The 27223-nt window shown below is 39.7% G+C and overlaps 1 protein-coding gene across 1 annotated transcript in view; it reads right to left on the bottom strand.

The window, feature by feature from the left end:
- SLC28A3 (solute carrier family 28 member 3) overlaps positions 1-26594 on the bottom strand; it is a 45380-nt gene extending 18786 nt beyond the window's left edge. Inside the window, exons 1-8 of the mRNA XM_032981850.2 lie at positions 26428-26594; positions 17981-18082; positions 14181-14263; positions 10780-10871; positions 9183-9372; positions 6970-7114; positions 5160-5273; positions 3606-3683 (exon numbers count right to left, since the gene is read on the bottom strand). Of these exons, the coding sequence (XP_032837741.2) occupies positions 3606-3683; positions 5160-5273; positions 6970-7114; positions 9183-9372; positions 10780-10871; positions 14181-14263; positions 17981-18082; positions 26428-26484 (861 nt within the window). The 5' untranslated portion in view covers positions 26485-26594. The remainder of the gene's footprint in view (positions 1-3605; positions 3684-5159; positions 5274-6969; positions 7115-9182; positions 9373-10779; positions 10872-14180; positions 14264-17980; positions 18083-26427) is intronic.
- Between the last annotated feature and the right edge of the window lie 629 nt (positions 26595-27223).

Below are 27223 nucleotides of genomic sequence, written 5' to 3' on the forward strand. Positions count from 1 at the left end.
CTGGTGGTACTCCAGGGTCAGGAACCTGGCAAAGCACCCGGAGGGCAAAGGGACCCCAGGTTAGGAGCAGGTCTGGGGAGGCTGGAAGGAGCCCAGCCCTGTTGAAGCTGCGGGTATAGGATCTGGGGATGTGAAGAGGGAAATAGACTGTGCAAACTTTTGTATTTGAAGCGGGGTCTGGAGGGCTAGGGGATCAGCGGGGACAGGCCAATGTGGAAGCAGGACTGTTAGGAAAAAAGGAGACATGGGGACGATCCAAGGAGTCAGAACAGCTTGCCTCGGGAACTATGGGGCTGTTGCACACCCTGTGTGTGTAGGAATATCTGCACAGCAGGGGGAGGTCATGGTGGAACACAGGCCTTAAGCAGCAGTGTTTCCTTTGTTGGTTAAATGTGAAATGTATTTGGAAATAATAGGTCAATAGTCCCCTTTATGTTTTTCAAAAAAACGTGCACTGGTTGTATGAAATTGCTTTTAAGGTTATAAAAGCTCTTAAAACTCATTCTTCTGTCTCATGGACTCCTAGTTCTGTCTTTCTGCTGTAGTGCCCTTATTCTCTGAGTGCAGTCTGCCTCAAAGATGTGGGTGCTCTGAACAGGGTGTGACAAAGAGATTGTCCCCAGCTTGCTCCCACCATTAAAAGAATCATGAGTTTAATTTGGATATACACACACCATTACAGCCTGTAGGTGGAGACAGTTGTCAACTCCAGTAAAAGTGGGGAGACAACTGCAAAAGGAAACAGGGAAGTCAGACGGACTTCAGCTGTAGCAGAAGCCTACTCCGCAAAAAGGGCTAGTGTGTTTCCATATGGGAGGAATAGATGGGTCCTGCAGTATAATTATACCTGCATGGTTAAACTATTAGAATTAATTCCTCTCTGTGGGCAAACTTGTGTGGAAGTTTAGTCTCCAATATGTACAGCTTCTGATACCTACTACATATCTTTAAACAGTCAAGTTTTAACTGATCAATAAATTTAATGAGCACTCTGAAAAATCCCACAACATTTCAGTGGAGAATTGGTATCAAAGACTCTAGAATTACATTTATATGGCCTACAGATGTTGCAGTTAATGTTTCCCATAATACAACCTCTAAGAAAATAAATTCTTCAATTGGTATTTTTTAGTCACTGGGTTATTTCATACTTATTATCAATTCTTCAGTATGGTTTAACCTTACTGATGAGCTAATTTCTGGATCAGGGTTATTGTCTATGCTACGTGCAAGTCAGAGAGTTGAAAGTTTGCTCCTCACAACTCCTCTCCCATTTGTGGCTTAATGTTCAGCTTTTTCCTTATATTCCTTTAAAGAAGAAGTTGCTATTTTCGCTTAAGAAACATCCTGGCTTCAGACAGTCCAAAAGCCTGACCTTCAAAGCAAAGCCTTTCACAGGGAGCCATAATCCTGCTGGTATAGCAAGGAAGCTACTGTTATAACAGAAGTCTAATTTCCTGCTTTCTCAAAGCAAACTTTGCCTTTTGTAATCAACAGGATAGATGAGTTAGTGCTAAGAGTTTTCTTTATGACTAATTTTAAGTACTTGGGTGTGCTTGTTTATATGGGCAAGTGTTTTTTTCTTTCAGAACTCTGAAACTCTGCATCTGCATACAAAAACACACATATAAAACAACCCAGTTTATGCATGCAAACGTATGCATTTATGACTAATTAGTGCTTCCAAGACTGTGTGCTCAAAGGCTGTAGTAGGACTGGTCAGAATACCCAGTGGATGCATGCAGGGTATGTGTCTGCTCTGGTAACTCTGTCCACCTAAGTTAGCAGAAAACTGAAGTGTCCCAGCATACCACTAAGGAGGCAGTATGGCTATAATTGGGCTCTGACAGTTTTCTGTGAAGACACAGCCTATCACTTGTCTACTCTCTCTCAAGAGCTAAACTGAGATTGAGAGGTTCCTATTTTGGAGAGCGCTTTGAAATATCTTGGGACATGATTTGGACAGCTCAGTGCCACATGCAAACCTCACAAAATATCTGAAAGACACATTGACCATCTTACTCTCTAAATAATTGACAAGTGTTTCATGAGAGAATAGGCTGGCTGTCACTCACTGATGCTGGAAGAGAAATCGCCTTCTACAGGAGGAGCAGATGGAGTATGTTTTTGTGTTGCTGTGCACTTGTCTGCCATTCTGTTTACCATATATATATTCCTATACCAAGACATGCAGCTCTAAAGATGAACTCATGGATTTTGTTTTCTTGTTTTTCACCGTGAAAATAACCTACTTGTCCCTGTTATCCTCTTCCAGAAATTCCACATGTCTTTTGCTGGTTTATCCCACAGAATAAAACTGATGAATGTGTGCATACACAGCTGCAAACTTTTGACTGTCTGGTCCCTCATTATGGTTTTAGTCAACAAAGTATTTTGCATCACCACCAAGGCATTAAAAAATCACCTTGAAAAAATAATATTCATAAGACATTGTGGAAAAACACAGGAAAAAATAACATTGGGGGTGAGAATTAAACCATTTCACCCCCAAAATATGCAATTGTGAATGCAAATTGTCATTTGAGTGCTCAATAGAGTAAGATGAGAGGAGACGGGAAAGTGAAACAAAAGGTACAAAAATAGTGAAGTTAAAATATAATTTATATTTCTTGCTAAAATGTTTGGGGTTTTTCCCCCTTTAAGATGTTCTCACTATTCTTAGTAGCAGCATATTTTACAGGTAGCATCTTCTTTCTTAAGTAGTGAAAGAGCTAAGTTTGAAGAATATCCAGTTTGGAATATCACTTCCAGAAAAAAAGAAGATAAAAGGTGTGCAAGCCCACAGTCAGGTGTCTGAAATACCAGACAGAAGAATGGTCTCTGATAAAGTCCTGATACATTTCTCATGGTTGTTTGCTTCACGTTTTTTTTGCTTTGTATGTTCTTGATTCCAGCCCAAGCAGGTACTATGGCATGGTCTATGTGTGGGAGCAAAACCAGATAGGATGCTGGTGCAGGTTAGGGAGCACAGAGCACATAATCTGTATTCCAACAGTTTTCCCACAACGCCTCCTAAGGGAGAGCTGGGAGATCTCCCTGGGATCTTACTAATGTAATAATAATGTAAGGTAATTAATTGTGTATGGGCAGCTTCTACTTCTTCTACCTAGTAAAAGTATACACCTAGGCTTTCCACTTCTACAGGGGCAATGTATGTGAGGCAGTGGTCTGCACAGAACTTTGAGAGAGAACAGCATAGGATGGCATAGCACCTTTACCTGTGGAGATGTGGCAAAGATAGGCTGGAGGTAGTATTTCTTTCAGTGACCAGGTAGGAGCCTTTTAACCTATTCCTTGTAGAACATATCCCAGCGTTCTGTCTACTTGTAATATATATCCTAATTAGACTAAATAGGTGTAACTGAACTCAGTGTATGGCAGTAAATGAAGGGCTTTTGTGTGGGGTTCCCGAATTTTCTATTCGGAGTGTCACACAGTACAGAACAGTTTACCTCTTAGCTGATTTTTTCTGGTGACTGCACTGGTATGACATGACATACAATTAATTTATCTCCCATCAATACTGTTCTTTTTTCTGTTGTCTATATGCCACATACATACTGTATATATAAAACCTGTCTTACCTTAAAAGCAAAGAAATGATCCATGTATTTCTCACCAAACACAAACTTAGCACCTGTGTCAGAGTACTCCAGAAAAGTCTAGGGACAGAAAGCAAAGAAAGTTAGCCATAAGGTCTGGGACTTTGCCAGAAACTAAGCACATACTGCTAGTTGTCTTGCAGAGATAGGGTGAAGTCCAAGGAGCTTGTGCTCACTTCTGTATGGATCTAGGTTTCGCTGTGTCTGGCTGAAGCGAGGGTCTCTGCTCTGCTCTGCTCTGCCAAGAGTGAAGGCTGATTCAGAGTACGTAGATAAACAGGAAGGGCACATTTTCCTGCAGTACCCAACACAATAAAGGCCATAATCTATTCTAAAAGAAGATTTTATTTTTTAATCCCAATACTATGGTGCATTTCTACACTCCCTCTCATGAAAATAAGTACAATAAATGACACTGTTTTAAAATGGATATTTAATGGCTGAAGTAATGAGTTTTGAAAGCAGTAGCCCAAAGCTAGTCTAAAAAAAATCTTATACTTTTTAATTCTGATACAGTGATGTATTTTTATATGCCTGATGCCAATATATGCAATTAATGACACAGTTTAAAATGGAGATGCAATAGCTAGAGTAATGAATTATAACAGGAGTAAGTAAGCAATATGGAGCTAACGAAAGGGGGCACCAGGCCCGCTTCAGTTGGAAGTGAAAGGGAAGTCTGAGAACCTGCTGACAAAGCCCAGATGACTCCCACTGCTTGCTGAATAGCAGCCAGACAGACGTCAGAACTGTGCCTTTGCTCCCGCACAGAGACAGTACATTCTGCACTGTTTTGTTTTAAATGCACTTAATTACCTGTACTGTGAAGAACAGCTGTGTGAATGGTATCCTTGGGGTGAAAAGTCTGACTGTTCTTCAGTGGGTACTCTCTGATCTACATTTTGTATTTCTCTGATTTATTACTTTATACTAATGGACTTCTTTAAAGAACAGTGCCTGCAGACTGCCTGCAGGGTCACCTACGGATGGATCCTGTCCCACCTCTATAGATGCTTTGCTGTTCGAAGCTGTGAATTTTACCACCTGTAGTTGAATTAACTGTCTTATATGTCATGAGAACTATGTAATGCCTCTGGAGCCAGGACTGTGGCTGCTCTGAAGACAATGGTGGTTCTAGCCTGCTAAATCTCAAGGCTTTTCAGCATATCAGTTTTATTGCAAGGATGCTTTGGAGTTGGGCCAGGTCGAAGAGTTTTTTAGTGCCCTGGAACAATAGTGGTTTTGTGTTTGGAGGGTGCAAGTTACAATTTCGGCCCAAGGACAGTAAAGCCATTAAGAAACAGGGTCACTCTGACCATTACTCATCAGCCTGTGCCACATGGTCTTGCATTAACTGGACAAAAGAGAAATGAGAGGGCTGAATCCAGGTTGTCAATTACTTTTCCAATAACCCAGCTTTTCTGACGAGGGGGGAAACATCCAGGGACAAACAGACCCTTGATCTGCCTGGGTGTTTTGTAAGAGTCTCAATGCATTAAATTATATAAAAAATAAACTTTTTGCCCAGTAGCTTACCTGGATCTGAAGGCCTAGCCAATTAAATACATCAAATCCCACTTTAGTCCTCAGAATAAGAAGCCCAAGAATAAACTGCATTCCTATTCCTGAAAATACTGGTCTCCAAGAAACCTAGATGGACAGAAAAATAAAAATAAAGAAACCACTTGTTATTTAAATAAATATTAATTTACTTTAGATGATTGTTAAAATAATGTAAGGGATTTGTCTGACTACACTACAGGATAGGAGAAGCTGCCAAAATAGGTTGCAAGATACTTGGAGCATGAATCACCCCACCTAATTTGAGAGCTCTGCAATGTGGATATCTCCATCTGAGCTAGCTGCTGAAAGCCTGGCTAGGTAAGTATGGACATGACCATTCACCATCAGAGACTGCAAGTTATCAAGTAGCAGGAAAAGGAGAGATAGTTCTTCCTGTGCTACAGGTTGTAGATGAAATAAACACACATGAGGACAACAAACATTATTCTACTCCTTTCTCTCTCTCTCTCTTTTTTTTTTTTTTTTTTTTTTTCCCCCAACAGGAGTGAAAACATCAAAAGAAAAGTAACCAAGCATGTGGATTCTTCACATATCTGGACTGAGAATAAGGAGATTTTGCTACAGGTTTTTTTTATGTGCTTGGGTAATTTCAATTTTGTTTCCGTTCCCCAGCTTTAAAGAGCTTTGATTCTTGAGAACTACTCCCGGTTAGATATTGCGATTCATGTAACATAAAAGCAGTTGTAGGAAAAACTGGCTGCCTGTGACCAGTCCCTCTTCACTACACTTCAGACTTCTGCCTTGCTGCCTCAGAAAACATCTTTGTTTTGTGAAAATTGAATTTGATTATTTACAAGGCAAAGAGACGAGATGTCACTCTCTAATTTATTCAGATGATATTTGAGTAACACAAGCCAATTAGGCGTAATGAGGACCCATGGGAGAGCACATAGCATTTGGAGCACCTGAGTTTTTGACTTGGTTGGAGACAGCAGCAGTTGCAGAGGATGGGGAGTAGCAGGTGCACTGACCGCTGCTGAGAGGACTTTTTCTGTTAGGAAAGTCTCAGCACTGATGCAGGAGAGTGGGAGAAGTGTTGGTGAAACTTGCTGACCTGGACAATGGATTAATATATGATTGTTGAAAGCATGTGCTGCATGCTAGGTATGCACACAGGAGTAAAAGTTGAGGTGGGAGTTGTGGTGGCTGAAGTAACCCCTTTGTAATTTCGCAGCAGTACAGAGTGGATATCTCAGCTGGAAAATGAAAATAAATGGCATTGACAAGCCTATGGGAATAGGTTAGTGAAAAGTGAGGATCTCAGCTTGGCTTCAGCTGATGCATTTGTGGTGAGAATCAAACTTGTGAGGCATTAAAAGCTACACAAGAGAAACACTTCCCCACTTGCATGTGATTTGTGTTGATGTGATGACAGTGTCCTAAAATACGTGCCTGTGATGTCCTGAGGACTGTGGTGAGCCTCCTATGGGTGGAAAGCATGGAGCAGACCCACCTTGGCTCGTGCTGATGATCTGGGAGCAAATGTGTTCTAATCTGCATCAGGGCTGGAACAAAGGAAGGGCAGCAGCCTCCCAAAATAGTGAGAGCCATATGCTGGTACAGCCCCACACATGCTCCCCAAGATGTCAGAGCAAAACTACTTTCCTCAGAAACTAAATACATCATTGGGTTTTGATAAGCCTGAATTTGGATATTCATAGGTTTTGTTACTCTTGTTGAACCTGGTGCTAGGGTAGGCGAACAGCTTTTGAAACACTGAACAAAAAATCCCCGAAAGATCCAACATGGACTAAATACTCACTCTGTTCGGATATTTGGAAAAGATAAACATCAAGAGAACATATATCACAAGCCCACCAAAGGAGATCAGGTGGCGGGTTCCCTGTTTTGCTGTGTCAAAGATAAGCCAGCAGATGATAGTTATAATGAGAGCTGCACGCAACACCCTAGAAAAAAAGACATGTCAGGCATGACATCCTGAAGAAGACCAGATGTTCCTTCCCTTTCCCCTCTCCACAACATTTACATCTGTCTGTGGATGAACTCTCTGAGCAGTGTATTAAGCTGAAACATGTAGCTCTGCATGAGCAGGAACCTGCCTTTGCTGATGCAAATCTGACAACATCCCTTACTGGCATCCAGAAAGAATGTCCTCCAACCATGTCCCCAAAGTCAGAGTGTTGGGGAAACCCAATAAAGTACAAGTAACTCTTGTCTGGGTGTTATTTCTATTAAATGAAGTCCAAGAAGATACAGTCTTTTCTCACTCTTTTTCCTTTTCTGTCTTTTTATTGAGTCTTAGCTCTGGGCAAGACAGGCTGTGTTTTTTATGAATTGTACTGTGCTGTTTAACTGGTGGATCTATGAAACACACTCTTGAGGAGCCGGTTATAGACTGTTCTCTTCTTTGTAACCAGATGTATTCTGTTTAGAAGAATAACTTTTAAGCACAACAATTCTACCTATCTCAGAAACAATGAGACGAGCCATATGTATATCTGTGTTCAGCGTTTCTATGGTCTCCACTATCGTAGAACTGTGTTCAGCTTGCATATTGAAGGCAATTATCACAAAAACAGCCTGAGAGGCAAGGAAATACATCATCCCATTTACAGAGGGGAAAAACTAAACGTAGTCCCAGTTCTTTAATGTTACTCATTCTCACAGTTGTTTGGTTTCCACTGATTTCAGTGATACTTAGATATATAAAATTCTGGTTTTAGACCTAGATCAAAAATATTGCAGGCCAACCCCACAAAATGGCTTGGCCATTGCAATGCTGAGTAATTCTTTCTACACCTGAGACACTTTATGTGTCTTAGAGGAAGCCGTGACCTACAGTTAAGCACTTAACCTGTGATATGTACAATTTAAGGATTGCAGTTCAGGTAACACAGCACTTATTTCCCCTGGCTTGGTCCCTCTGCCCAGCAGAGCTCTCCTGTTCAGTTTCCTCCTTTCCCCAAAGAGGCTGCCAGATTGAATAACAAAGGTGCCTGTGTACAACTGCTCTCTAATGTGGCTCTTGGGCAAAAGGTTCACAATCTTTATAGAACCTTTCTTAGAAATCCCTGCTCCTGTGCCAAAACCATTTCAAAATCTTAAGAATAAGTTGGGATATTTTTCTGAACACAGAGTGCCTCCTCCTTAGAGTTCTTTCTCTCTCAGATAGAAGGTTGCCTAGCTGAGACAGAAGGCAGATGGCCAACTTCCTTTTCCTTTTTAATGAGATTCAATTTGTTGGTTTTTTTTTTTTTTTTTTTTTTTTTGTTTTTTTTTTGTTTTGTTTTTTTTTTTTTTTTCGGTCTACAGCCCTCCTTTGGCTCCCATTTTCCCAGGAATAAGTTACATTTTCCTGCTAACTGCTCAGGAACACTTGGAGTAAGTATCTGCCTATAGGTAGATCTAGATCTATAAGGACCTAAGTATCTACTATTTATGTACGAGATGAATGTCCACCACCCCAAATACGGTAGTCCTTATTGTGACCTTATAATGACACTAAAGGTGGCTGGCATATTTTGATTCCTCAAAGTCAAGTAAAAATTGCTATGGGGGATATGTGAAAAAGTATTGTCTAGACAACACAGTTCAGTCTTTAGCAGTTTGCGTATATTAGAGTTAAGGTTTTTATGAATCTCACAGCTTCTGAACAAGTAACAGTGAGGCACCTTCTGGCTCGCCGAATGAATGCAGAAGGCTACAACACACCTGAACTTCTGTGAACATGTTCTCTTGAAACCACAAACTTGTCCTATCTCATTTTGAGGAATTTTTTCATGTTTTCTGTCAAGATTTTCATACCTAGCTACTGTACTGCAATCTTAAATGTGTGCCTGAACATCTATAAACTGGAAAATATTCAATTATTCTGTATGTATTCTTTGATCTTATTGCAATTATGTGATTGATCCATCTCCCTGTGCTTATGGATGTGTAAGCTGAAATAAAATTACAGGGATAAATTGGCTAATGATTTGTCATTTGCATAAGTATGAAATAAATCACACTTACCACTTCAGCCAAAACCACTGTTTCTCCAGATATCTTTCTCCAGGGGAAAAGAATGCAGCAATCTTTTCTTCATACTTAGCTATTAAAAAATCCCAGCAGATGAAGAAGATGGCTAGGACAGTGATGATAAAGAGTGGCAAGGCTCTCTGAAAATTCAGGCTGCAGGCTGCAGTAACTACTGCCAAGTATGCTGTTACAGAAACAAGAATATACAAGCTAGTTAGGTTGGTCTTTTTAAAAACAGAATCAAATCTTAAATTTAAAGGATGTGGTTAAAGTCAGGCCTGTGTTTACCATTTAAGTGCCTTTCTGACTCCTGGCCTAAATACAGAAAAATTTTTCTTTCATAGTTAGTGTTGTTACTCTAACAATATGCTCATTGATATGAAAGGTGGCTTTGATCCTGTCAAAACAGGTTACATGTTTTGGACAAGCCAAGTTCATATCAAGCATGTTAATCACTTGGGAAAATTAAACATGTCTACAGAACCACTTTTTCCTGTGTAAAATCTGTGAATTAAGAACAATGGATCTCATTTCTTCTTTCACAGGAGGATGAGTTTAACCAATAAAACTAGAAGAATCACTTAGAAACATTTGTCAGTTGCTTGATTTGATGGCCCTCTCAGGTAACTGGGAAGCTTAGAAGTAGTTTGTTTCATAAAGCAGCTGTGAAATGATTTGTCATTTGGCAGGTTTATTGCTAATATGTGATGGCCAATGAAATATTCAGTTCTTGCAAATAATAACCTGATTTCGTCTGTGGCAAATAAGGAAGAAGAAACTACTGATTTTTGTAAGGCAAGTTGTTTTTTATTAAATTAACATATGAAATCCTAACATATCCTTAGAACCCACTCGTGTTCTTGAGCCAGGATACATCTGTACCTTGACAAAAAGCAAGACAAGATGGTTCTAGGAGGGCAGGGTATTCAGCATACAAGCGGCCCTTTTATAACCACTTTATGACATGCTGATGCCTATCACACAGACCTATTTCAGGTCTATGTGTTCTCAGTGTTCAAGCAGGAGAACCTCACAACCTACTGGATAATTAGGAGGGACAAAAAAAAGAGTATCTGAGTAACTTCACAGTGCACACTGACATAAAACACATTTCCTCTAGCAAACATTTGTTGTGGATACTGAGTGACATGGGTCAGAACAGAAAACTTTCCTTTCTAGCCTGCTGACTTAAATTCAGTCCAAGTTGGTGCCTGACTCTTTTTAATGAGATTTCATGATTTTGGGCAGGTTCCTAGAATGGCAGCTTTATGGGCCTCTTAGAGGGGTCTTGTAATGGAGTAGACAGACACAGAGACTGAACTACGCTTTCATCCCAAATGTAATTGCTAGTCAGATTGAAACATGCTGGAGGAGCACTGTAGCAAGATCTGTGCTTTTGTTAAATTCGGGAATGAGTGGATATTTTGTGACCTGGAGCTTTCTCTGGGACTAAATTCACTTTTACCTCCTTTCAAGTGTATTCTTTAAGACAGTAGAGACTTTTTGTGTCAGATAGAAGACAGGCACAATCTACAATCTCATATAGGTAAATAAATAAGGCTTCAGCAACAGTAGGTGTAATATACTGTACCTGTTATTAGGATTCCATAGATGACATAGTGAATTCTGGTTTTATGTTTCTTGCAAAATTCACAGGCTCTATTATATTTCTCTTCTAAGTGCCTAGGAAAATGAAAAAATAAAACCCCCAAAACCCAACTAAACAAACAAAAAAACCCCAAACAGAACAGAAACTTAGGCTGTAAATAAAAAAGAAGAGTAATTTGCACTGGAAGATCAGGTTAAATTGATGAAAATTTCTCCACTGGAGTATGCTGCACTGGTTAAGGGTTAAATTTAGATCCCAAAGTGCCAAAGAAAATTATGCCAACATCTGCAGAGCTTTTGGGGGGGACTTCTTTAGTTTGATGTTGGTCAATTGAAAAAGAAAATCTGGCAAATATCCAGTGGGCCAATCTGTCAACTACCTAATGGGCTGAAGGCAGCTGGCCAGTTCTGCTAGCCTCTGAAGTACAGCTCTTCTGTGAGGAGATCTGTTAACAGGGTTACTGCAAGCTGGGTAGGTGGTTAAAGATTCAGTGCCCATTAATAGACCCACAAAGACTGTTAATACAGCCAGCCCAGTACTTCTGCGTGGAGCAGTAGTGTTGCTATTGTTGTGAAGGCTTAAAGCTACATCTGTGTCTGCCAAATAACCAATATTCTATTAAAACCTTATTACAGTATGCATAGATGTTTCTGGATGTTTGAAAATTGGTTGTTAATTACATTAACTTTTCATCTAAGATTCATCAGTTCATGGAAGCTAAAATGATTTGTTATACTTGAATGTCCTATTCTAGTATTCTTCCAGTTACTACATAATTCACTTCCATTATTCTCTCATCTCACTAAGGGTAACACAGTTATTTCATGAAGGAGACTGAACTTTAGGGAAATTGCAGTTAAGGACATCAATTCAAAACAGATTTCCAATGTTAAGTATGCTGGTGATGCAGATGTATTTCAGTCATGGAAGCTGTAACTAAATAAACACCCTCATATTGTGCAAGCTGAAAAAGAAATCACAGCTATGGCTCTGTCTCTCTAAAGCGGTGCCTCACACCCAACAGTTTATAAAGACAGTGTTAGATTTAGAGATACTAATTTTTCAGACTATATTTGTTTGAAAACTAGATACAGCTGGAGTCAGTTGCACAAAAAATTCATCACGAATGCCTTTATCTTCTGCACTAAAAAAAAAAAAATCTATTAATTTAAATGAAACTAGAGAAAACCAAGGAATATTCATTCATATCAGCACTCAGAACAGCAGAGTAGGAACATACTCCTTCATCAGGCCAAAGAGTAACAGAGTCTCTGAGAAATCCTGATTGATTTTGAAATTTCAGTTTTAGTTCTGAGAACTCCTGTTGCCCCACAAATCATAGCTCTTATTCTCCAATTGTAAAAACATTAGATTATCTACCCAGTCTCAGCTGAGAGATTAGACACAACAGGGAAAAGAAAGGAGAAATGAGAGACAGAAACATGAATAAGCCACAGTTACTTATCAAATTAAAGGTTCATCCATCCATTAACCAAAAAAAGGAAAAAATATTATCTACTTTCTGTTACGGTTACTTATGAGTCTTTTGGGATTTAAAATTGTTATTTTAAGATTACAATTTATTTAATCTCTTCTTTGCTCTAACAGCTCTCTCTTCCTTGTTATTTTATTATTTTAGGTGATTATCACTTTGGTACCAGGATATCTTAAATGTTTATACATATATATCATAAATATGCAGCTCTGTTCAGACAGGCAGCAGAAAACCCATCTTCCTTATGAAATATGGTTAATTTACTAAGGAAACATTATTTTCTAAAAGCTGATCCTATGGGCTTAAAGTGCAGCATGCTGCTGATGCCTTTTACTTTACCAAAGATTTTTTAAAAACTGGTATCACTTACGCACATTTAAAAGAGAAATTTAATGTGAAATACTTGCATATGACAAAACTATTCTTGCTTGCATTTTGCAACTCAGAAATCCTTTTTCTTGTCTGTATGTACTTTATAAGTGAATGTTAACACCTTGCACATGTAGTGAATCCCTGCTATCAACAGACTGATCTTTCAAAGGGGTTATGTCTCAGACCACAGGCTATTTGGTGCTATCTGTTGAAAGAAATCAATGACATTCAAAATGGAGGCACGCTTTGTGGGTGCCTCTTTTGAGCAGATACAAGGAAGACATAGAACACATTAATGCCTGCTTTTAGGAGCTGATGTACAAAAAAATAACTTAGTAGATAGAAATGCCATTGCCCTTGTTCAGGTGCTCAGCATAAAAATAAACCTGGACAAAGTACAGAACTGGAGGGCACGGAACAAGCCGTAGCCCATGTGTAACCAGAATAGAGCAAAGTGCTCTTCAGCTTCCAGTCTATGAGGAGCTTGTGCTGCCTGAGGCAATGGTACCTGCTGCTGATGGAAGAACAAGGGGACCTCAGGAACAGTAAGCCCTGTGAATTAAACCTTATTTATCCCTTGGCTCTCCACAGGTGTAGAAATAAACAAGTATTAATAAAAAACATACAGGCTTAATTTCTGCCCCAACTCAACCCATCTCAATGCAGAGATGTTTCTTGTTGAGTGAATCCTGTGGGCTCATGTTAGAGGGGGAAAAAACCCACTAACTTTGTGTGCCAGCACATGCCTGTGCAATTAGCTTACTTCGGCGTGAAGCTGGATACCGGACACTGGAGGGGCTTATCAAACTTGGATGTTTGATCCATCAAATCTCAGCTTTTGTTTTTGCTAGACAAGACCCTAAATATTTTAAACACGAAAGTGTTTCATGTTATATATTGCTAAAAGAATGACAAATCTCCAAAGAACAGAGAGGAGAAATGAGACAACATTTAAGTGACTTCTAAATATTTTTGCTAGATTTTTGAATCCTTGAGTAAAACATGGATATGTGCATTCACTGTGTGGTCACTTGGAACGACAACTGTAAAATTTTACACTTTTTAATGAAGTGTAAAAATGCTACTCCATCAAAATGTCTTTTTTAACAGCTATTCTATTCTTATTTTGCACAGGGGCAAATAGCTAAGCAAACTGAAGGACAAAAGTGAATCTTTAGCTTCCAGAAAGAGATCACTGTTTAAGACCTCACTTTAAAAAAGGCTCTCATGGAAATACTAGAAAAGTAGTTAATGTACAGAAAGAAAAAGTATTGCTGCTTTAATTTCAGGGCTCTAGAAGGATAGTTCCATGTTCACACGTCACTTGAAAAGTATAATAATTTTAAATACGACATGTTCCTCTATTACACAAATTGCTAGGCAATACAAAGGTCTGTGTAGCATAGGGTATGGCAGTGAAATTTAGTGCTGTTGATCCAGAAGCAGAAACACTGACAGCTTATTGCTTAGGCCATGATGAAGCAAGTGGAAAACTTACTCATCCAAAAGACATTACCCTTTCAAGCGTGGTTGTTCATCCTCTACTGAGTCACATTTGTTTTCATGCAGATCACTCTCAATATTGATGTATTCATCCTCCTGGAAAACAGATCAGTACTGAGGCTGTGAGAGGGGTACATGCTTGTTACGTAAGGTGTGAAAAAACAAATCCCCACTGACAGATGGCTGAAGCAGTCTCAAACTTTCCCGTCTGCACTGACTGCATGGTTCCAGCTCTCCTCTCTGCCACCAGCACTGTGATCAGTATCAGGTGAACCCAGCAGTTAGACTGTGGCTGTGAACTTTCCCAAGCCATCCATACCATTTTGAAAGGGGAAATAAAGAGGGAGAAAAATACTAGTTACTCAGAGCTGAGGAGGGCCCCATACAGCGTACCACTGCATACACATCAGGCAGTGAGAGCTGCAGGTAGGGATGTTAGTGGTACTAATTAGCCAGCTTGCCCAGCACCTCCTGTTGATAACACGCTGGTTTTGTTCCTTCTCTCTTTGCAGAATTTTAAGATGGTTGAAATTTTATGTATGGAGAATGGTTAAATTTGGGGAATAGGGATTGTCTTATTGTTTTAAAAATTTAACTAAGCCAATACGTTTATTCTTAAGACAAGCTTCTGAGAATGCTGAGAAAAGGTAACATGTAACAATCCTTAAAAGAGAGCTAGCATCCATGGGCTTTGTAGCTAAAACTGGAAATTTGGCCAGTTAGATAGCACATTTTCGTCAGGAACGCACCTTTTTGCTACCTGAATCCACATAAGCCTGGCTGCATTACAGCTTTTGGACAACCATGTCCTGACCTCCACCATGTTCAAGGACTGTCCTGAGGCGACTGGGTGCAGCACAGCGCCCTGAAGCTGCACCTGTGGGGGCTGTCGTGCCCACCCTGCCTTCCTTACCCTGGTCTGGTCCAGAGGGGCAGAGCATCTTGATGCTCATGGCAGGGCCTGTGGACGGGCCAGTGACCCCAGGCAGGCGGCTGTTACGTTCCAACGGCTGCAGCATAACTGTACGTGGCCCTCGTGCCATGCTCATGTCTCCTCATTTTAATGCCACAACAGGGTGGCCTGACCAGTTGCCTGCCCTTGGGTGTCCAGCCGGGACCACGGTGAAGTCAGCCAGCGTTTTTCTGAGCTGGTGGTTGTGTCCTACCCTCTCAATCAGAGCTGGTCTGCTGTGCCCACCCACTTGGAGCTGTGGCAGGCTGCCAGTGAGTTAACCTTTTATTTTTGTGTCTCTATTATTTGTGCTAACCACATTCCTCAAACTGCTGTGTGAAGCAAGGGCCACAGCAGATCTTGCCCTGGCCCCTGCCTTCTGTCTGGCTTTCCTGCTGCAAGCACCACCGAAAGTTCTGGAAAGCCCTCAGTTAGTTCCTGGTCACAGAGTTCAACCAGGCAAAATTAACACATGGCCAGTAACTAAAATGGTGCGGAGGAGTATGTATGCAGAAACTGCTCTACATTTCCCTAGGAGAAAGGTCAGCGTGTCACAGACAGGAGTCTCTCAGTTCTCTTAATTGCAGTTTTTGGAGGGGGATGGTGGTGGGAGTCATATGGCTCCACGGACCTACACTGTAATTTATGGCTGCATTTTCTCTAAACTCAAGTTCCTTCTCTCTTTGGTCTGGACTGTGAAATAAAGCAAACTTGAAAAATGCAGATGCTGCCACCTACTAAGTTGCTATTATTTTTGGTAACTGGGAGAAATCTTCTCAGCGGCTGTAAGAGGTGTGCTTCTCACTGGAGGGACACTGAGTGCTGATAGTACTGAAGTATCGTTTATTCCTAGGCTTAAATTTGGGGTGTATTGCATGCCAGTGCTTCCCACAGATTTTTGAACCTACATTATAAATCAGGAGAGCCCAGCCTTCAGGGTCAAAGAGCCGTGCTTTCACCCTTGTAGCTGGCTGCTCTCCATGTGGCACCACATCCTCTCTCCTGGGCACAGCTCAAAGCCCATGTCTCACACCTCCTGCCTCTATCTCCACTTCCATCCCCAGTGCCCCCCACTTCATGTGCTGACTAGGCCAGATTGTGGTCCCCTATCGCTTTCCCCCATGCCATAGCCTCTTCCCCAGACCAGGAGCTCGTCTGGATCACCCACAGCCTGGACTCTGGCTCTTTGAATTTGTGAAATATACTGTTTGTCATCAAAATGTAATTATTTTTACTTTTGAGTATTTCAATATAAAAAGCATCAAGACACATTTTTCCACATTGTCTACAATGTATTTAAATATGCTCAGAATATATTGCTATTTTATTGTCATGAATGCTTTCTGACATCTACACTACAAGTTGTTAAGAAAATCTGAAATCAAAGATCTCTTTGTGTCTAACTCTGTGCAGATACACAAGGAAAAGGGAGAATGGATCCAAACTTCTTTTCTTCTTTTTTTCATGACCAAACATGGTATTAGATCTGGCTCTTGGGGCGTGTTGGTGCTTGCTGAGGCTAAACCAAGGGCTTTGTGGAGCATGTGGACTTCTGCCAGCAGGGACACATACTCTGCAGACCCTCAAAATAGACTCTTCTGCCTCTGTCAGAGTGCACCTGAGGAAGTCTTGGTGTGGGTATATGTATCTCTATTGCACTTGTGTAAAGTAGCAGCTTGAACGCTTTCAGTTGAACCTTTTCGGTGGGAAATCAGTTTCTTTGATTAAAATCAAGATTTAATTGCCTGCCACTACTGTTCTGATTATTTCAACACTTTCAATCAGTTCTGAAAGTCCTTTTACTCTTTTTGTTTTGACATTTTCCATTTTGCTGGCTTTTCTGAAGAGGAAGGCATAGGCACTGTCTAGCACCTTCCTCTCGTAGGATCTCAGATCCTGGTCTAATTCCCAGGAGTGCATATCAGAATAGACTGAGTGATACTTTCCATTACTGTATATCTGGAATCACTTAAACTTTGAGAGCTGAGGCATTTCTTCGGCAGCATGCCTTTGCTTCCTCTGATCGTATCCAAAAACCATTGGAAGCATCAGGAAACCTCTATTTCTTACGTACTGCTTCAAGTACCGTCACCAAACTTGGCAAGTAGATATGATCACAACACAGGAGAGTCCTCTAAGTTTTTAATGGAACTTTTAGAGTAGCAGATTATTTCTGGAGTGTGGATGTGAAGATATTAGTACAAGACACTAGTAAAGTATCTGTGTTTTATTTTATTTAACATGACTCTCATGTCTTCATAGTGAGCTAGTGACTGCGTGAGCTTAAACAAATGCACAGTCAGAAGAAGTCAAAATGGATAGGTTTATTATGAAGTAATCTGTATTGTATACTCCTCTTCTTTCTCTGGTCAGTTGTACACCAGAGCTGTTGCCTCCAGTTTGTGTTTGCCTGATATTTCCCCTATTTTAGATGAGTAGGTATTTAATAATACGCACACCCTGTCTGACTGAAAGATTGTATCACTAATCCCAATGTCTCCAGCTTCTCTTTTTCCAACTTCTCCAGAGAAAATGCTTCTCTATCAATTCCTCATCCATAGTATTCCCTCTGATCACCATTTCTGATGCCTCTTTTGTCTCTTGTATGAAGCAATTATGACACTAGAAAACATTTTTCTGAATCCTACACATCCTGTCAATTTTCTGTGTTTTTTCCTTAATGTATTTTGGAGAACAGAGTTCACTTCCCTGTCAGTTTATGAATTTCAAATCAACTTCAGGTTTTGTTAAATTACCTGTCTTGGATGTATTATCACAGCCAACTACTGACATTTACTTTGAGGTTTATGAATTTACATAAGGTTATTCAAAAGGAAAAAAAAAAAAGAAAAAAACCATACCTGATTAGTATGTACAGTTTCCTTATTTTGTGAATACTTGATTCTCTGTGAATTGTCTCCGAGACCTTTCGGATTTGTAACATCCATAACTTTGCTGTTGTTCTGGGACATGACAAGACCAGAAATTGTATCGGTTCAAATCGAAAGCTGAAAGCCTTTCTCATGTGTGGTGAGAACTGATTTATACTCTGACGCCTGTGCTTCTATGTTTTACTTTACTAGTACAGGGAGTCCAAAACTCAGTGTACGGAGCTTCGGTGTTCAAGCCCCTGCACTGTTACACAAAGCTGCTTTCTGCGTTGGTCATGGATGGTGCTTGACTAACGTGAATCTGTTGTTTTCTTGACCCAAACCCACACGTCCTCCTGGTGCTGCCCTTTGCCTCAGGACTGGTTCAGTAAGTTTTCAAAGACTCAGACCTTCTCCCCACTAAGGACAAAACAGCCTGTTTGGGCCTTCCACAGGTTGTTAGTACCTTTGCTCCAGTATATATGCTCCTTATGCATATGCAGTAAATGCATTTAAAAAAAAAAATACTGGAATAAAATACTGAGTATATCTTTAAAGAGAGGGGTTAGCTGTACTATATTAATTCTCTGTGGTATGCCTTTTATCAGAGTGTACTGGGAGTTGAAGACAGTCATAACCAGCTACGCTATTTCTACCTTTTTTTTTTTTTTTATTCTGAAACTGAGTTTTCTTCTTTAATGTTTTGAAGGGTACATTATTTGTTGTTAATGATCCTCGAAGGGCTGGTTCTTATTTTGGTTTCGTAAGAAAGCTGTTTAAACAAAATGTCAGGTAACTTACATCTGCAATTGATAGAAATGTTTTATATTTCAGTGGTTTCTTACAGCAGCAGTTATGGTATAGTTATTTCACTGTGTTTTATTGTATGAAGTATCCTATTACTTACATGGCTATAAAATGAGTAAATTAGTATCTACATTTAGCCTTCTAAGAAAATGATCATTTCCAAATGAACAATAAAAAATAAGCTTAATCATAGTAAATTATGATAAAGGCAGGAATAAGCAGTACTACTAGGCATAAATTACATCTTGCTTTTCGCAGAAACTTGACCTTAGAAACAACCAGAACAGTTTTCAGTAACGTATTTTCCTTAAAGATAGTCTGCCTCTAAACTTCACAGAAAAATCCATTTCAGTGAAAGTATTTCTGGAACCTTGTGTATCTGAGGGAGGAGGGAGTTGCAAGAAGCTATTGATTCACCTGTTGTGGGCCTGATAAACCAGGTGCTGATACGATTCTCTTCGTTCTAAGAGAAGAGTATCTTTCCATTCCCTTAAGAGGGAGATACTTCTTTATCAAAAAGCACCTCTGTTACTTGCTTGCCTTCTAACCATGCTGTCTTAGGAGTTTGCCATAGCTGCCCCTGCAGGTGACAATGAAAGCCTCTAGTGAACACTCCATATAGTGCAGAAAAAAATTATCACAAGAAATAGTGTTTAACTGAAGCACTGATACATATTAAAAATACTATAGAGGACAGCATAGTGATGCTGAAGTGGTACAGTACTGTAATTGACACACACACCCCTGGGCATAGTCTCTTTGAAGATTTCTATACTTGTTGCTGAGCAAGAAAAGCAGAGATTTCTTAGGACTTTTGTTAGTGTACATATGAAAAACGGTAAGCAAGGGAGTTGCTGCCTACAAGCAACAGAAGTACAGAATGATTTTAACTGGAAGAAACTTCTAGAAGTCACTTTGTCCAACCCACTTTTCAATTGCAATATTTAGATAACAGTTTCATTTATAGAGTAATTAAAATATATGAATATATGAGTAATGTAACAGAAAACTAGTAAGAGTATCACATGATTACAGGAACTCTAAATAATCTGCACTGCAGAATGATAGATTTGTGTTATTTTCTGCAAGCATAAAAAGCACTGACTTCAACTGATCATACCACATTTCAGGCATATTCCAAATTCAGTAGAACCGGTTAATTACTATTGGTAACAAGTCTACTTCTGTAAGAAACTAATTCTGTTGACTAAAATAGTCTTTGAGTGCCATGAAGCAGAGTAATTTTCTTGTATTACACAGCTGATTCTTCAAGTACAATCTCTTCATCCTTTTCTTTATACAATTTCTTTGTTTGGTGAAAACATGTTATTTAACCCTAACCCCTGAAGAAAAAAAAAAATATTTAAAATTTCTCATAAGAATAACAATATTCAAGTGACAAATAAAACTGTCTCTTCCTTTTTTCTTATTTGCTTAGAGTCTTTCTGAGTTTGCTGAAGGAGCAGCTCTGTCTGTGCTTATCATTTGCTGTTGCAGATTTCTACCTAAGCACCCAGCACAGTCAGAAAAGATTCTGTTTACCTCATTTGCTGAGTATCCTTTTCCACCTACCTGGAAATGTCTGCAGAACAAAACATTGCAACAGAAGGAGTTCAAGCATTAGTGACTATGGCTAACATAGCCCTGTTAGGAGCACAGGCCAGATACAGCAACATGCTGATTCACTTCTGAACCTCCTCTGCATGTACTGACACAAGGAAGCAGTTAATGATGAAAACAGATTGGCTATCAGAGCATCCAAGCAGCTGCTTAAACTGTTTAAGGTTTAAGGGTGTGTCATTACATTATCTTTGGAGATTAGGGTAAGGATACTTAAGGAACTCAGTGGAAAACCGATGATACAAAAGCAAATGTTTTAAGTTACCATGTTGGATTTCATTGGATTTTGGCTAGCATTCAGTCAGCTGAAATGAAGACACCTGATTTATAGTTCAAAACTTTGCTATTCTTTTAATATTCAGTGTAGCTGAAGACCATTCATCTAAGTATACCATCATATACTGCCTTTGGCTAGCCAGAGTGTCATGATTCTAAGGAGTTGAAATGCATTTTAAACACTGAGGAAGATATTTTCTGATCAATAATCATAGCATTCATAAATTCCTGTCAAATCCTAAAAGTCAGTGTACAGGGCAGGAGGGATGAATGTTTGTTATCCATGTGTTAAAGTATAGTAAATGAGGTGTAGAGACAGCAGAGAAGAAACATGTACTGTCATTTTTAAATTTGGATGGCTAAATCTTCATGAGGTGTTTTGAAATGGGTTGTAAATTAGACTCACACACCTCTGAGTACATTACTGGTTTTTTAAAAAGCTAAAGTTGTCAGTCTTGAGTAGGATAGTTGGATAGTATCCTGAAATGCAGGATAAACAAGTTAAAATGATAGACTGGCACAAGCTAGACATAAAAAAAGAAACAGGAAATCCGCTTGCTCTCAGACCAAGTAAAATACGAGAGGCAGAAAGCAAAATCCAGAAAAAACAGATCAAGAAAAGAAGATCTGCACATTCCTGAGAATATAACAAGCTGCACATGACCCCTGTAATTATGGCATTCAAAACACCTGTTGATGGCAAGCAGGAACACAATGAGGATGGCAAGGACAAAAATCCTAAAAATGGTTTTCGCAAGCAATACTTACTTAGCCTGAGAAGAAAAGAGCATAAAGATATAAATAACTTTCACTATTTCCTGCTAGACATATGGGGTAGTGTTACAATAACCCTAATGTAATAGCTTGAACCTTAGACTATTATTTTGATTTCTGGTCATATGGGTGATACAGAGTTATAGTACCTATGAGAACACAGGATATGTTACGGTCTTAGGAATAAGTAGCTAGTATTGTGTTTGCCTTGATTACTATGGAAATCGTTACGGACTCTGAATTAAAACAATGGGTACCAGAAGAAACTAGCCTTGATTTGGGAGATCAGCCAAAGGGTGAAATGAGCATGTGCAAGGATGGAGTTCAAACAGCGGACACAGTGAGGAAGACTATTGATGACCACCAGAGTGCCCTTGTCCAACGTAACCACACGTGTTAGAGACATATGCATATGATAATGATTTCCAGGAAATAACACAAATATGCTAATCACTACCCTCCCCTCTTTGATTTGAATATCAAGGATTACAATCTGTGAAGTTAACCAATGATTACTTTAGAATAGGAACATGGATAAGGTGAGGTAATTGATAAAACCAATCACTGTAAAAGTCAAATTAAGAAGTGAGCATTCTATGCACCTTTATGTAAAAGAACTTATGTAACCATGGCGGCTGAAAAAGTGTATAAATATGTTATGCTTCGTGTCTGTTGGGGAACATGTCTTTGGTGGAGCTATCCCCTGTGTTCCCCAGTGCTGGAACAAAGAAGTGCTTCTCTACTTTGTGTAGATGAGTTTTCGCTGAGATTGTAATTGCTAACAGTAATATGTCACTGTTAGTTTGTTTAGTTTGTTGGGTTTTTTTTTAAATGCAAGCATGGCTTTGGAAAGCCAAATTTTGAAAATATGGAAAAGGACTTCATAATTTCCTGCCTGGATCGGCTGGAGTCATACAGTGAAATACCTTCATAATTTCCAAGGGAAATTACAACATTGCCTATGAAATGTAAATTCTTAATAGTGCCTATAATCTGAATTAACCAACCAGAGAAGAGTATTTAGAAAGCTGTGGGGAATGGTGATAAACACAGAAATAAATGATATCACTTAGGATATTGGTGTAAGCTTATCTGAATGACATGGAATACAAAAGCTGCATATGATATGGCAGTACCAAGGTCCTTATGTAACATGAATAAAAGGGATAATTTTAAAAGAGAATCCTTCCTCAAGTCAGCTTAAGACCACTCTGTCACAGAAAGAGTTACTGACTGCTTAATGCATCGTAACACTGAAAATAGAATGCCAGTGAAAAGTAAGCATTTATTAGCTCTTATCTTCCCTTTGCATTGTATTTACTTTATGCTTATTTCTGAATTCCTTCTAAAAGTCAGGGCGTTTTTTCATACCACCTACCATTCCTTGTTATGAACCAGTTCTTACCATTCCTTGAGGAATAAGTGTGACTTGTTTAATGTCATCGTTAGCAGAGAACTGAATCATTAGAACTGATCAGGTAAAACCTTTGCCTCCTAAATGAGGGCTAAACACAAGCTAGGTAAATCCAATCTCAGTTTTAGGGATCACTGTTAGTGTTGTAGGGTTTCTGAGAAGGAAATTCTGTGGTCAACTGTAGTGATCCTCTAGCCAGTGCCATCAGAGAGAAGTTAACTGAATCACATCCAATGTGGGAGACACAATAGTGTTTCTATACATTATGAAAGACATTATTGTAGATATAAATACAGAATATATTATATCACATGTAAACTCTTAACACAGACAGTCTTCTGAATAGTGATGAGACTATGAGGATAATGATTTAGGTTTCTTAAATTGCATAACATCTTTAAGGGGAAAAATATATTAAAAACCTGAATGTCTTGGTATAAATAGTGTGGAAATCTGTTGATTCTATCTACAAAGTAGCATCCAAAACCGGTAACTTCAGTATATAGGTCTTAACAACTGCATTGGTGTTTTATTAAGGTTACATTGCACTGAATAGTAGGAGCGTGCTTGGGAAGACTGGCAGTGTGGGTAGAGCTGTGTATCTTCTTAAAAACAATACAGGAAGCTTACTCATTGTGGTACACCCAAATGGCAGTTAGTAATGTAGATGTCCCTAATATCAAAGAGAGAGAGAGAATGAGAAATACAGTGGAGCCATACATTTGGGTTTTGTCGTCTTTTCTTCGGAGACTGTTCTGAGTTGTTAATAAGGTGACATGTTGCTCCTGGGTTTCCCAGGTATTGGCATAATCACAAGGCAATAATGCAGGACCTGCAGTTTTTGACACTATGCCTATAAACAGTTCAAGTGGAATCTGTGTAGTGTACAAAATAAGTAACTGATATTTTGCAGGATCATGCATTTTTAAAAATATATTTGATGGTGTTAATAGAACTTTACACCATATTGATGCATGCCCTCTCCGAAAGTTAACATTGGTTAACTGATTTACGAGGGCTTACTGCAGTATGGTTGAAAAAGTTTTATGCTTCTGTGATGCAGTGTAATTCCTATCAGAGTACAGAAGAATGTGTGTGTTTAAATATCAATAGCCAATGAGAAATTGAGAAGATCTCAGATAGGTATCCCTCTTTGACCATTTGTACAACTAGTTGAAAGGCAGATTACTCTGTTATTACAACCTCTTCATCTTATTAAAATCCCTCTACAACAGAAAGCACCATGCTTCTCATGCTTGACATAATATAACTGATACAATAATTCATCCACCACTTGTTAGCCTTGAGCTGCTTTGTATTATGTTGAGAGCTGTTTTCTTAACTTAATTTATAGAACTACTTAACCTGGGTTTACTTTGTAACTGTCTTATTTCTTCTGTCCCTTTGTGCATTAATCATTAAATGTCTCAAGTACATCTGAAAGTACCTATGGAGTGCAATCCCACACTGATAAAGTTGCTTAAATTCATTTCTTTCCAGAACACTTTTATATTTTGTAGTTTAGGGAAGATACTCATTGCTTAATACTAGAAGACACTGTACCTTGGAGGAAGAAAAGTATTCGCTCTTTGTGCAAAAAAAGCTCAAATACAAGAAAATAGGAAAACATTATGATATTGTTTTCTTCTCAGTGGCTTCTACTGTGATTTACTGTTCTATATGCAGAAGTTTACCTATTTCCTTCTGTGCCTTATTTTCTCTAGGGAGTGACTTTTATGTTGACTCAGAGATAGTTTAAATGTAAATGTAAACATCTTCTGGTGTTCCAGGAAAAAAGGTAACCAGAAGACCTGACTCAGGCTCCAGGTTTCATTGTTGGCCAGTCTCTGTGATTTGAATTATTTAAACTAAGGAGGATTTGCAGGCTCTTGAAAATGTCAGCGATGGACAGGAAAGGAAGCACTGGGGTTCCTTGCACATTGCCCAGGTGAGCTAGCTGCGTAAGGTAGAGGATTAACAGTCACTGTTCTGAGCTCCACAGAGACTGCTGAGGAAAGGTGATTTTCAGTTTAGGTCATTCAAGAACGTTTGGCACTGAGCTTTTGCAGCTAGGGAGGGACTTCTCTCCATGAGTTTGTAGGCACAGACTCTGGGAGCTGACTGCACTATCTTAGGCACGTGTCTTGTGTGAAAATGCAGGCAGCATGAAGCCCTCTCTTACCTCATTCACTTGAACTGAAGGAGACCCAAATTCAAATAGCACGTCTATCTGCTCTGAAGCATAAGTGCATTGAGGGCGCTCCGATCACCCAAGAGAATGCCCCTACTACTGGGCTACTGCGTTTTAAGTGTTGTCCCTGTCTCCGCTTGAAGCTGTCCCACTTAGCGTGAATTATTAACCACTGACTGGAGTAGGGGCTTGACCCTAACTCCCTTACATTCCGCAAATATTCCCTGACTGGCAGATTATCAAATCAATCTATTGTTTGTCTGTCTCTGCAACCCAATTAATAAATATAGAGTGGTTGGATGTCACTGGTGTTACGTAATATTCCACATGCTTAACATCTACAAAGACCTTTCTGTGTTATTTGAATCAGGTCGGCTGATATTCACACCCACGAGTACTATCCTTCCTGCTAGCTGAGCTCAAGGGCAGAGTAAGGATCAGAGAGGCTGCAGAGAAGAGCAAGGGGTGCTTGGCTAACACAGCACTCTTTAGAGCCACTGCCTCTCCCTGGCTGGTTCTACCTTCAGTAAAAATTACAGTGAACCAGCCGGGCTGTGGGTTCACAAATTTCTGTTTGTCCCTGCTCTAATTCATATGAAAGTGCAGAGATGCTGGGCACTGAGAATCGGTAAGTAACTGGTTAACAGCTTTTTTTGGTGCTTCCTCTTTTGAAATCTGCATTTTTTTAATGGCTGTTAACATAACGTCATGCGCATAATATGCAGAACCTTCTGGTTTGGCTCCTTACCTCCTCTCTGTGCTCTTCTTGGGAGCAGAACAAGACAATTGCACTTAGTTTATTCGTGGAAGAAAAGATATACCCCAGTGTGATTGCATGATTATTTTTCTCATATTATTAATATACATTGCTTTGATGAGATATATGTCTGTTGCATAAGTATGACCTCCTCTTCAACAGAACCGTGAACTACCTATCCTCAGGAAAAAGCATCAAGTGACACAGCAGATGGGAAAAGTGGATGAGCTAGTTGTGAGATTCATCAGCCTATGAAATATTACTGAGTCAGGATCTTTCAAGGATGCCAGTACATCAGGCAGCAGATGAAGACAACAAGTGGAGCCTACTCCTGAATGTGTAAATTGTTCTCCAGCATTTTATACAAGAGCCTTATATTTTGGCAGGGTATGGGTGCAAAGCATGTGGGGTGTTGTAAAATCTCTGCAGGCAGTGAGCTGAAACTGCTTTTTCTTTGTTCAGGGACTGAAATATCAGTGGTTGGACTCAATGCTCCTAGAGGTCTTTTCCAACCTAAACGACTCTGTGAATCTAAGTAGGCATTGTTCATTGTTTTAAGTCCTTCCTCTTCCCCACAAAGCAAAGGAAATCATGCTTACCTGGAAGGCCAAATTGCGCACTCCTGGCTGATCATGGTCGGTCTCTGTCAGCTCCATGTGCCTTTCATACGCAGGAGAGCTTTGGGTGGAGGTTGAAGGCTACCTGCAGCACAGGACAACAGTAGCCAGCACCTGGTTAGTCCATCCACAGGGTCGGTGAGTATCACTTGAAGTCTACTTAGCTGGAGGCGCTCTCAGGTTGCTCTTGCTCACTTTCAGCTCCACCTTCTCCCTGCCCTGGCACAGCCCCTTTTGGCCAGCGTGGGAAACTGCATTGAGACAAGGGAGGATTCCGGCGGGCCCCAAGAGGCAGGTGTATCTCTGTGTGATCCCGAAGGCAAATGTGCGGACTTAGATGACTTCTTTCCTCACTTGCTTGGGGGAAAATCCTCCCCACCCAGATCTTTGAGAGGACAACACAGTTTTTGTCTTTTTTACAGCTGTTCTCGAGTCACTCCTGCGATGTTATCATGTCTCTATTTTCATAGTGGTTAAGGACTTCATCTGGCGAAAGAAAACAAGGGAACAAATCCCAAACCTCCAACAAATACCAGTTATGCATTTTCAGTTGGCATGCCAAATCTTATGGCATGGGGTCATTTGGTTATCTGTCCTCAGGTTACTTACTTTTAACAGAAAATTATCTAATACAGGTTTTCAGGCTTGCTATTTGCAGTATGCCAAAATTATATTCTTTGAACTAACAGTTGGGTCTCTTACCCATATTTTTAGTTGCCTATGGACTTTATATGTACAGTTTGTTTCTGTGTAAGTTCACTGAAAATAGTAGCACCAT

The sequence above is a fragment of the Tyto alba genome, unplaced genomic scaffold (genome assembly GCF_018691265.1).
Source record: "Tyto alba isolate M040663 unplaced genomic scaffold, T.alba_DEE_v4.0 Super-Scaffold_13, whole genome shotgun sequence".
Lineage (NCBI taxonomy): Eukaryota > Metazoa > Chordata > Aves > Strigiformes > Tytonidae > Tyto > Tyto alba.